This window comes from Cyanistes caeruleus, chromosome 9 (genome assembly GCF_971803275.1).
Source record: "Cyanistes caeruleus chromosome 9, bCyaCae1.hap1.1, whole genome shotgun sequence".
Classification (NCBI taxonomy): domain Eukaryota; kingdom Metazoa; phylum Chordata; class Aves; order Passeriformes; family Paridae; genus Cyanistes; species Cyanistes caeruleus.
Genome location: NC_141709.1, coordinates 17,707,571 through 17,720,258, shown reverse-complemented (window position 1 = coordinate 17,720,258; position 12,688 = coordinate 17,707,571). Strand labels below are relative to the sequence as shown.

The window sequence follows — 12,688 nt, the reverse complement described above, 5'->3', positions numbered from 1 at the left end:
GGCAAACTATTAGCAGTTTACAGAAAGGAAATAAATCGTTGTTCCCATTAGAGCAGCCTTTACATTTGTTTAGCACAGTTCCCGTTTTGTAGCATTTCAATATAAAAAAATGAGCACACACACACAAGTCTAATACGATACAGGATCAGCGAAATACAGACAGAGCTTACAGGTAGTGGTTAAACCATAAGCACACAACACAGAGCTAGTAGGGAAGTTTAAAATTAAACCCATGTTACTTTGAACTCTGATACACACTCATCCCACATTAAAAAGAAACCACTACATTTTTATTATGAGAAAAAAATCCAAACTTTTATTGATGCATTACTAGTTGCAATTCCCTGTGTTGCTCATTTATCAAAAGAACTGAAGAAGCCAAGAAAATTTCCAGCTATTTGCCACTACAAATATATTTGAGGACTAAGGTACCTTGAAAAACCTTCATCATTCAATTTAGTGGAATGGACTACAGGAAGCTGACACTCCAGACACTACCTACAGGCATTCAAATTCCACTTGCTGCCTATATAAAGAATTTGAAAGATATTGGTGAAAATTCATTCCCTTACAATCCAAATCTCAAAGTATGTACAAAAAAGTTAATGACTACTACCAGTATGAGGCCATGCCCCTGTCTGAAAATGAAATGTAATTTACTATTTTAGAGACTTGGTATCAAAGTTCCTGCTAACTACAAGCTGAACTTTAGCAATCTACTCTGATTTAAAGGCCAAGGAAAGAAAAGGCCTTTTTGATAGAAAGACTACATTAGACCAAAAGCCTTGCCTTAGCTGCAGCAATAACTCTGGGATTAAAAAGCCAGTGCACTAAGCTGCTGTCAATCAGAAAGATATCTAACTTAAAGCTAAGCCTTGCTTCATTTTTCCTGAATGGCACTCAAGCAACATGTTTCCTGGGCAACCGCAAAATTAATTTTAGTGAAGAGCATCACCCTTTACTGTCTATTCTACTTGGCTAATTGCTTGTGTAGTTCACAAGTATCAAAGAAACAAGCCACAGTTGAGGAGGAGACAGGCACAATTCAGTTTTTGATTAACAGGTTTCTTCAACGCTTGTTTTCAAATCTTATTTTAAACATTCACTATTGATAAATTTTCTATTTCAAACAGTAAAAATGCCATCACACTTGTGCGAACACTAAAGGAAGCGTATCGAGGCACAAAGAAGCCAGAAGGAATTCAAGTAACAGTCAGAAAGTAATTTGGAAGATGCATTTTCTTCTAAATCATAGGGGTCCTTTCCACTCTATTAAAAATAAACCAATTTTCCCACCCCCACAAATTAAACAGCTGATTTGCCTATATATACATATCAAGTAATAAGATACCAGCTTAATTTTTTGGGGGTATCGTATCATAAAAGATGACAATTTTCTATAAAAGCTAGTCCTTGAATGCTTGAAATGTGTACCCACCAGCTAAGTATGATTTAAGAGAAATTTGTTTTTTAAAAAACCAAAAATATATGTTTCTCCATAGTACCTAATGGCAGCTAAAATATAAGGATAATTTTTACAGTGAACTGGTCATAAAAAGAAAATTATTTTAAACTGTTACTCTATAGATAACTTTAATAAAAAAAGCCCCAAAATATTTGATATTTTGAATGAACCTATCGATAGTGAAGAAAGAAAAATAGTGTTAGAACACTACAGACACTCCTACTGACATCACACTGAATAATTACAACTTTTGGTAGTTCATTATAAATCCTGTAAAAATCTTTCTATGAAAAATGCAATGTTCCCCCATCCCAAAGAAATTTAAACAGCTTTTACAAAAAAAAAGAAAAAAAAAAGAAAAAAAAAAGAAAAAAAAAAGAAAAAAAAAGGTGTTTTAAGATGCATTTCTTTTAGCTTGTATGATATAGCCTTTGGACTTGATAATTCCTCTGCTTTTAACAATGACTGAATACCGCAGAAGCCATAAAGGAATCCACTTGTTTGCTTTCACATTCTGGATGCTTTCCTGGAGAACTTCTTGGAAACTTGCTTCACAAAGTAATTCTGAAGTTAAAAAGGGATATTGGTGCTTAAAACAATATAATACAAACAGCTGCAAAAAACAACACTTAGTAATGAGAAGCCTCTTCCTACAGTCAAGATCTTAAATGGTACCACATACCCTTCACATCCACTCTTCCAGAAAGCATTTAGGGTAAAAGCAGCCAATATTACAAAGTAAGTCTCCAGGACTCTTTTTTGCAACACTGAGTGTGTCCCACAAAACTGAGACTCTGGAATATCAGATGGAGTTGATCAGCAGAGTCATCAGTGGGAGAAAATGAAAATGAAATTTGAGAAGCTAGCTAGACAAACCAGAGGTGACTAAAGCGTATGGCTGAAATCAGCAACGTACTGAGCATCCAGTTACCTCTGCAATCACTGGAAACCATTTATAGTATCTCCCATAACTGGCCTCATAGTAACCATAAGCCCAGAAAGCTTTAAGAAAAATGGGCTTAAATACCACAAAGCAGAGAAAGAAGGCAAGTACAAATCCTCCTAGTTTCCGCTGTAATTTTCATCAAGGGAACAAGGTAAGGAATGCTAACAAAAAATAGTCTCAATACTCTTCAGCTGACCATTACAGAAAAGTCAGGCTGAGCAAACAACATATAAAGGAATCACCATTTGTGCTGTTTTCTATCAAATCTTCTTCTCCTTAATTTCATGACTTTCAATGGATACTATTTATGAAAATGCAAGTTGCATTTGGACTTCAGAGGACATGGAAATGGTCAGATTGAATGGAGATTCATCATATCACTGCCACAGCAGTGATAAACCCTGCTCAGGCACTGACGAAATTTATTCGTTTAACAGTGGTACTATGAAGTATATACTTGTAAGAAATGCTTCCAATACTTTTTTCTCTGGGGTCAAGTGGAAAGAAAGGAGAAGGAAGGAAAAGTATCATCATTAACAACTTGTCATAAACAAGAATGTAGGGAAGGAATGAACTAAATATTGTTTAAGTCTTCATTATTCCAACGAGGTGTTATGATCTCAAACACTCTTAAGATGTTCTTAAGAGTGAAGAAGATTGATGATGTTTGAGCGAAATGAATGTTATATGCCAGAATATTGTAGAGAGCTGGTAACTCAGTTCTACAGCTCAATGGAAAACCTCCAATTTTTTCATTCATTTAGCAAATGACTCACTGCATTAAAAAAGCGAAGAAGTTGAAACTCTTTTTGTAATAATGTTATTTTAACAAGTCAAGACTGAAAGAATCCTACTTAAAGCATAGTAATTTTACAGATCTATTATTACCAAACTGTTCAAAAAGCAAATGGCCATCAACATTTCTATCTATCTCACAAGTTCCAGTACACTTTCATTTGTCATTTACTGGCCTTCAGCAACACATTTAATTCCATATTTTGTAGAAATAAACATAGTACAAATTTCTCAGTAGGTTGTTCTTCTATTTACTTTATTTTCTCTGATTAGAAGTATTTCAAGAAATTATCCAAGGCTGCAAAATTGTTTCAAGAAGGGGTTGGGGGAAGAGGAGGAAGCAACAGCAAAAGCTTAACAGAATTATTTTATAAAGGAGAGACTTTTAGAGTCCTTGGTTCAGGCTTCAAATATAACAAACTCTGAAGTTCAGGAAAATATTATTCTTGATCTTCTACTGAATAAATGCATTTAGAAGTCTTCTGTTAATTGGCAAAGTCTTACCTTTGGGGTCATTGTGAGTTAACAGCTGTATGTCACATTCTTTTGCAAATGCTGTAAGATCAGGTGGCATCACACAACAAGAAGCTAGGTTCACCTGATTACTACTTGGTTTCACCTGAGAGTAACAAAATACTTTTATAAGAAAAAAAATACAACTTATATTAGCTTATATAGTACTTATATTAGCTGTTTCCTCCATGCCTTCTATTACAACAGAAATTTTGCTTTGAACAATTTGCCTTTGAGCATTGTTTTGAAGTCTTAGCAAGGCTAATTAATTCTTCATGATTAATTAATGTAGGCAGCTGCAACACCTGCAACTCCCTGCAGCACACAGCCCAAACCAGGATCTAACTTCAGGTGTTGCCGTAGCAAGATGAGTGCTAACCCACTACACTCTGGCTTTCTGTCTGCTGTGCGCCTGAAACAGCAGCAGCTTTATTTCCCCATCTCTAGTAAAAGCATTATGGGGATGTCAGGTTGAAAAAGAGCTCCAATTTTAAAAAATCAAAAACCATTTTTGTTAGGGATATATTAATTTGAAATCTTCCGTGTCTTCTATCAAGTGCTTGAATCAGACCAAGTACTTGAATCAGATCAAATGAAAAGGAATGCTCTTCCACTGATTTTCTCTCTTCTCACAAACTGCATTCATGATCACCATGCAGGTGGTCATTAAATCCTGCAATTGCCCTCTCTCAGTGTACATAAAACACTGAGTGTCACAAAGACCATCAGGTGACTGGAGCACATCTCCTATGGGAATCGGCTGAGAGAGTTGGGATTGTTCCGCCTGGGGAAAAGAAGGCTCCAGAGAGACCTAAGAATCCCTTCTGGTACCTTAAAGGGGCTACAAAAGAGCTGGAGAGGGATTTTTTGCAAGGGCATATGGTGTTAAGACAAGGGGAATCACTTTAGACTTACAAGGCAGGCTTAGTTTAGATATCAGGAAGAAATTCTTCACTGTGAGGGTGCTGAGGCACAGAAAAGTGCTGGATGGCTGCCCCATCCCTGGAAGTGTTCAAGGCCAGATTGCATAGGGCTTTCAGCAGTGTGGTCCAGTGGAAAGTGTCCCTGCCCATGACAAGAGGCTTGGAACGAAATGACCTTTCAACCCATTTTATGGTGCTATGAATTAGTCACTCTGGACAACAAAGTATTGTGCCATTTCATTCAGAGCCTGTCTTCCTCTTTACATTTAAGCTTACCATTAAAACATAATTTTTCCAAGGGAAAATCCCTCTCTTTGTAACACAGCTACATTTTCAGGGCCACCGGACTAAATCTGAAGGTTTAAGTGTACTGTTGGTACTCCTTCTTAAGCATAAAAGAATACAAAACTCAAACCTTCAGTACTTCAGAGAACCTGCTACTGAACAGACCTGTGTTTTCCAGCTGTCACTGGTCAGTACAAAAGAACACTGAACAAGCAACAGTCATATTTGAGCCTCCCCTACCTTGAACATTATGACCATGCAGAAAATGTTGAAAATAACAGGGCTAATTAATATTTTGTATATAAAACCATTTATAACAGAAGTTTATAATAATGTGTCAGCCAACGAAGCAAGCAGTTACTCTGTCCTAAGAAAGGCTATGAGTAGGAAGTTGGTTCTCACCTGTGCCCACAGATACAGCTGCTCTAACAGCGTTTTATCTAGGTCAGAGGTACCTATGGCAACAATCTTTTTATTTTGAACTAGATTTTCAAGTTCTTTCCAATAAGGTTGCAAATATTCCAAGGACAGGTTAGTTCCATCTTCAACAGGAGGTGGGGCAATAATGACTGAGTCTAACTGAGCAACTCCGAGGGCAGAACACGCTGAGGAAAAAGAACAGACACTGCAAAATCTTTTGTCAGACATGGACATAAACATCATGACTCTTCAAATTTAGCAAAAGCCACACCTCCTGCTTCACTCTGCTCTCCATTCACCATTTGAAACAGAGTGTATATGCAGTCAAGAATAATAACACAGCCTTTTTAGCAAAGATTCAAGCATACAGCTAAAAATTCTAGGTCTTGGGAAAGAAAACAGCAAAAAACAAAACCAACAGAAAATAAACAAAAGCATTAATCTTTTTCCTCCTTTTTAATGTTAGAAGGGTATTTTTCTCTGAAGACACTGATGACAAACAATTCTCTATCCCTTCACTCTGAACTATAACTCAAGTATAGGACATGGATTAGGAAAAGTACTTGATATGTGTGAAGAGTTTGACTTAAAGCACACCAAATACAGAGACTTAATTTGTCAGAGAAAAGTCTAAGTCTTGGAGTCTCACTTAACTTTAGGAAAAATGCAAGTCATAAGGCCTCTTCAGCACAGCAAACGGAATAGAACTACCTAGCTAAATTAATTATTTTCTTCAAGAGGAGGAGTCCATTATTGTATGTTTGACAAATGGTAGTAAAAATGAAAATAAACAGGCTATTAACTGGACTATCAGTATAAAATAATGATATCTGAGCCTTTCTTCTTTGGTCACCCCTTAAGCCAAACAATCTTCCAAAACACTTAAGTTCAGTGTTGCTCACAATTACTTCTACTTAAGGACAACACAACTTATATAGAGACATTGTATGACATTTTCAGGAAAACTTAGCTATTTCCTCAGCTACTTGCAGCTTTTTTAAATTTCCTAAATAATCTCTGAAAGACTACGCAGTTAGTACCAAAGTTCATGATGTTAAATGCAACTAACAAGAACTGGCAAGCTGTTTCACTGCTATTAAAATATCACATGCTATTTACTTTTTAACAAGTTTTGTGTGAAAGAATAAAAACTTGCTCCTGCTTGTAGCAAGGAATCAGATTTCACTATGTGGATCCAAGGTCATGGTGATCCAGTTTGTAAGTTTACTGACTGAATTATTGTGCAAATAGACTTGATTAACTAAGTCTCCCCTAATAGGAAAACAGGATATACTTGTGACAGTGACTAAATACACCTCTTAGAAATAATGTTAGAACTTTTTCCATCTAAGTTCTTAAGTAAAAAAGAAATTTTAACTTGAGTTTAAGTTCCAAACTTACCCAGGTCAACTGCATCTCTGATCGATGAAGAGTTTGATCCAACGATGAAAAGCTTTGCTATTTTCAAACAAATTGGAATCAATAACTGAACAAGCCAGGTATTACTAATATACAGCCATTTACTTTTGCTATACGCACTATTAATGGGTTTTTGGGTAAAAGATTTTTAGAATATACACCAATTACCTAAAAAAATCCCCAACTTTTTGAAAGGTGACTGCCCAATAAAGACCCCATTCTCTTAAATTTCAATGTTGTTGTGCAGTCTCAGAACAAGAAATCATCCAGTCAGATGACGTAATAAGCTGTAAAGCATCAAGACACGAAGCAATAACAGTAACAACCTGTATAAAAACCCCAAATGTAATAGTACAAACAGACTTCTTCACAACTTACTGAGACTCAAAATGTACTAGTGTTAGTTTGGACTGCCTCCTTCAAGTTCATCATATTCAACCTGGAAAAATTATGCAAATAAATGTGCTTCCAATGCTATTTCTTAATTCCAGTATTATCTGTAATATTTTGCTTCAAAAATGTCAAAGATTCACAGAATACATTTAAAATATTTTGAGGTGATATAAGTTAAACTAGAAAAATGCCGAGCTGCTTTAAAATCTGAAATACTAATTCAAGACTTTCTTAGCCAATGTTTAGGAACAACAAGTGTGCAATAGTGTAATTTGATTCTGCAATTATAAAAGAAAGCAAAAAAACCCCATACATGAATATCCTATTAATGACTGCATTTGAAACCTTTCCATGCCACTGGATTTTTGACTATGTTCTTACCTGATACTTTCAACTCATCCCTTTCTTCAGGATTTATTTTTTCTATAGCTTGAGCTACAGTACATTCCAGAACCTCCAGTGTTTCCTGTAGTAAGTACATGAGACTTAGGAGCAACTCATCAAGAGGAGACAGTAAGCTCCTGAAGAATGTTTTTAAGTAATTAAAAAAAAGAAAAAAAAAAAGGAGAAAAAAGAAAAAAAAGAAAGAAAAAAAAAGAAAAAACGAGTGCCTTACAGCAGTTAGAAACAAAAATAGTAGAAAAATGCAAAGACAGAAAGAAAGTAACCCAAGGCTTCTTGATCACCGAGGGGACGTCAAAATAATGAAGATATATGAAAGGCCCTATATGACCCTAATACAGAAAGTAAAAATTACTGATTAGAATTATGGGAACAAGATTCAGTAGTTCTAGTAGTTCTGATTTTACAATGTAGAAAGACTGCTGTGCCAATTCAAAGGACTTTGTTTTAAAAAAGCCTTGTGACCAGCTGAAAAGAACCCCATGAGAATTAGGAGGTTTGAATGTTGGATGGGAACATCTTTGCATAAAAGTATTTTGTAATTTCAGTGAATCTTATGAAAAACCTACAGTGAAAATGCTGTAAAATACTGATTTAAGACAGTAATTATTTCCCCTGACCTCCTTAAGGATTAGGCTGACATCTCATGTCAGCTGGCACAAAGTGAATTCCTTAGCATTTACCTACATCAGACAGTATTATAGGCACACTCAACACTCTTCCCCAAGCAAAAATGCTTTCCTAATTTTTTATGCACTACCAAAGCATTCTCAAGTTGGCCTTTGAGTTACTCCATACAGTCAGCATTTTAAACAAAATTTAATTTTTTTAAAAAATTATTAGATATCAATATAATTCATGAGAGAATTTGGAATTACGTGAACATGTTCTTTCAGTAAAACCTAGCTTACACTAAATAATCTACTTTAAATGGATAACTACACCAGACAGAGACAGGTGTTTGTTTTTGTTGTCTTCTTGAGCAATCATTAGTTCCTCCACAAATCATTCAGCAATAACTGCCTCACACACTTCAGTCTGGAATGTAGCAACATGCAGCTGATGTCCCCATTATACAAGAAGTGGGAAAAAAACTGAAGAAATTATCATATTTTAGGTTTATTGTTATTGTTTTGATTTTGGGTACCTTTTTTTTTTCCTGAAACATGCTACTATTTCACAGAGCAAATAATAAATTTAGTGGGGACCTATTACTGTTTAGCTGAATTTCAGAAGCAAAAGTGGAAGAGAAGCAGGCAAATGCACCAAGATCTTCATGTCAGATGTTCATGTCTGTGGCTTTAAGACTTATGTGGAAGTCTTTAGCTCTTAAGGGAAAAAGCAATGTCACTTCTGCATTTTCAGAAATATTACTGAGACAAAGATGCTTCAAAGCTTCCCTCCAAATGGGCTGGTCTTCAGCCATCTGTGATCTCCCTAGTTCAGAGAATTCTCCACTGGGTTTTAACAAGCATGTTAGCAAACTTCTATGGTACACAGATTTTATTTATTTTTCCCTTGCCCCTATAATTAATTTAAAATTTTACAGACCACTGCTTTTATTTTCAGTAAGTGTCTGATCTGCCATCAACAGGATTCTCTCTTTACATTGATATTTCTTAACCTCTCCGAAGTTACTAAACATTAATGAAAGAAGGGGAGTTAAGAAATATTCCTTCATGGTATCTGGAGCTTCAGATACTTTTACAGCAATTTAATAGTTACTGTAAATTTTAAAAGTGGAACCAACTACCTGTTTCTCTGGTTTCACATGTAAGATGGATAAGATGCAAAACATCTCTCCTACCTGATTTTGGTCTTGGCCGATCTTTGAGCTCCACTCAGTCAGTGTTTTCTGGATGCAGTCCCGCACCTACAAAACATTTTATCACCTTGAAGTGTGGGTATGTTCCAGCCACACACAAACACAGAGATGTGTAGGAGAGGCTGCACAGCTGAACTAATGACACCATCCCACAGAAGATTCTTCCTTCATAGCTTCTATCTGAAACTTGCTCAAGCTAGTTTATTTACATATTTTTCTCTCCTTTTTCATAGAGTTTTAGCAGTAATATAAGTACTGTACTTCAGTTATTTCTCAGACCAATGCCATCTTTAAAGGAAAACACAATGCTAAGCAAGCAAGAACTAGGACATGGAGTTGTTTGGGGTTTTTGGGTTTGGGTTTTTTTGTGCAGAAATTCATAAGTTACAAGGTAGTCAGACAAGAGCAGAAGTGCTGTGACACTGTAGAAATGAGACTTTACAATCAACCACTAAATACTCATTCTATTAATTACTTCTCTTTTCAAGATGCATGTAACCCTTCCCATTTACTGCCTACCTACTCCACTATGTCAAACCACTAATGCTTTTAAGTCCTTCATAACTGTAGGGGGAACCTACAGATCCTACCCCATACTTGCACTTTTCCTTCATCCACAGATGCAAAATAACTTGACTAAGATTCCAATAATGGATTTTCTTGAACACAGTAAGACATAACTATTAAATCAGCTAACTAATTTTATACAGTGCTGCAGCATTAGCAGTGCTGTAGCTTCCCTCTGATGCATCTCAGGAGTTACATACAGGTACTGTCTGACTGCCACCTGTAGGAGCACTTCCCCTAGCTGCTGCTTTACTTCACTTTCCACAGTGTATTTTATAACTGTGTGCATGCCTACTTTGTGTAGCATTAAACAATCATTTCCTATGACTCCCAACTCAGGGAGCTCTAATACCATGCACAAACTAGAATTCAACATCCCTGCCTAATATCAGACACAATATAGAAGCAATCCTTTATGGACACAAATACTATACATTCCTTCCGTCATTTAAAACAGCATAAAAACCCCCCACCCAAAAGGCAAGAATTGACACCTCCCCCAGTAAATAGCTAAGCACAATAACCCTTTAATAAAATGACTTTTTATCCTATTTTGATACAATTTATGTCATTAACTTTTCCTTTCTGAGCACAGTACTAAATTTTTATATGTTTCTGCCTTGCAACTGTCACAGGACATATCTCCATTGTAGTTCCTATGCACATGCCTCTGACTCCAAAGCACCCCACTCCCTTGCCCTCAGGCCATGCGGATACAGCAGTGTATTCCACTGCTTTGATCAGCTTTTCCAAACACAGCTGCATTCCCTAACACTGGGGCTCACAGTTTGCAAAATTTTAGCTTACATTCTTCTGCTGAGAACTGACTACACCAAACAGAGGAGTTAAAAGCTGATTGCAAATAATACCAATTATTTGCTTTTGGAAGTCCAGCAACTCAGGAAAGCCAGCAGATTCCTCTGTAAACAAGCGAATTTGAATACCTTAACTATTAGTTCTACACAGTGGACACTCTTAACAGCCCTCCAGGAACTACCCACACAAGGGCACCCATCATGACACAGCGATGCCTTTGTTACAGAATCCAGCCCTATTTCACACAGACCACAGAACGTTTAATAAGCAACCAGGCCAAATAAAACGTTATGACCACATGATGGCTAAACAACAGTATGATGAATTTTTCCTTCTTGTTACATCATCCCCCCGACAACTTTCTTCCACTTGTGCATGATTAATATGCAACCAACCAACTTCTAGGTTATCACTGGTGTCCCTACATAGCAATAATCAGCCAAACTCATAGCTTTTCTAATTATTAAGTGATCATTTTGAGATTACTGTGTCATGATGAAACAGCAAATACAGTGTTCTAAAGTTCAGTGCCATAGGATCTCCAGACATTTTATGAGAACTGTTTTAAGTATTGACACATACCGCTAAGGGTAATACTTTTGAAGTGGTGGTTAAAAAGTTCTTTTTAACTTCTTAACGAAGAATGACAGCTCTACACTTCAAAGAAGACAACGGCTACTTTCCCCAAGACCTGTCACTACCAAGAAATTAAATTAACTTCACGTTAGAGAATTTTCATAATCTGTAATGCAAGCTCATACATATGCATATTTTTATCTTACTAGAGAAGTATAAGGGATCCCCTTTGCTATTACAGACAGCACTTAAATTTGTGTTTTAATCCTTCATTTCCGAGATCAGAAGGCTGGGATCGCTCCTTCTCAGGGCAAAGTGCTTCCGGGGACACGGGGGGCCCGACCTCCCACCTCGGCAGAACACAACAAACGGACGAAAACAAACAAGCAGAACTCTGTTCTGCCATTCCCATCTCGCGCCTCCCGAGGGCACCGGCAAGCGGATCGCTGGGGAGCCAAAGCCCCTCCTCGCCGTGACGGGCACGGCGCCACTCCGTGTCCCGCCGGAACGAGTCCCGCTCCGGACGCCGCAGGGGCCGCCCGGGAAGCGGTCCCCGGCGCTCTCTCAGCCGCCGCCCCGCCCGCGGCCCGGGCCAGGCCCCTCGGCCCGGGGCAAGTCTCCGCCGAGCTGCCCCGAAGGGAAGCCCCGGTCCGCCCCTCACCTCCTCGCCGGGGGTGGCCGGGCACTTCTTGCGCAGGCAGCCCCAGTTGAGCAGGTTGCCGGTCTGCAGGGTGAGCCTGCCGGCGCCCTCCAGCAGGGCGCGGGCGCCCTCCGTCCCCATGGCGCTGCTCAGGCAGTGGCCAGCAGGCTCTCCACGACACCTACGGCCCCGGGCAGCGCCGAGCGGGCCGTGACTCAGCACCGGCACCGGAGCGAGGGGCGGCGCGGGGACAATGGGCGGCGGGGCGGGCCCGGCGCGGAGCGGAGCGCGCCCCGCCTCGCGCCGCCTCAGGGCGCTGGGCCGCAGCGGGCAAGCGCCCCCTGGCGGCCGCCGGGCTGCAGCACGCTGGGCGGGGCCGGGCTGAGGGCCGGGGCCTGACTGGGGCGGGGCCTGGAGGAAGGGCGGGGCCTGGGGGAAGGGCGGGGCCTGGGGGAAGGGCGGGGCCGGGCTCCCGCGGCCGCCGAGCTCGGGGCGCGTCCCGCCGGGGCAGGGCCGGGTCCGTGTGTCTGTCCCGCCCCGAGGGGCGGCAGCCGCGGGACCGGGACCCGGCGTCGCTCCCAAAGGAATACCCGAGGCACAGGTGGCGCTGCCCGGTGGTCGCGGCCCCGGTTCGGTAGCACCCCCCGAGCCGCGGCCGCGCCGAGCCGTGGTCGCTGTGCAGGCTCAGAAAATGAGTGGGACC

The 12,688-nt window shown here is 39.6% G+C and overlaps 1 protein-coding gene across 1 annotated transcript; it reads right to left on the bottom strand.

Moving 5' to 3' along the window:
• Positions 1 to 287: 287 nt before the first annotated feature.
• Positions 288 to 12,369, bottom strand: GCLM (glutamate-cysteine ligase modifier subunit). Its single transcript, XM_023932041.2, has 7 exons — positions 12,007 to 12,369; positions 9,369 to 9,434; positions 7,541 to 7,625; positions 6,749 to 6,805; positions 5,330 to 5,532; positions 3,711 to 3,825; positions 288 to 2,029 (listed from the first exon to the last, which is right to left on the bottom strand). The coding sequence occupies exons 1-7, from the start codon at positions 12,124 to 12,126 to the stop codon at positions 1,860 to 1,862; spliced, it is 816 nt and encodes a 271-aa protein (XP_023787809.2). The 5' UTR covers positions 12,127 to 12,369; the 3' UTR covers positions 288 to 1,859.
• Between the last annotated feature and the right edge of the window lie 319 nt (positions 12,370 to 12,688).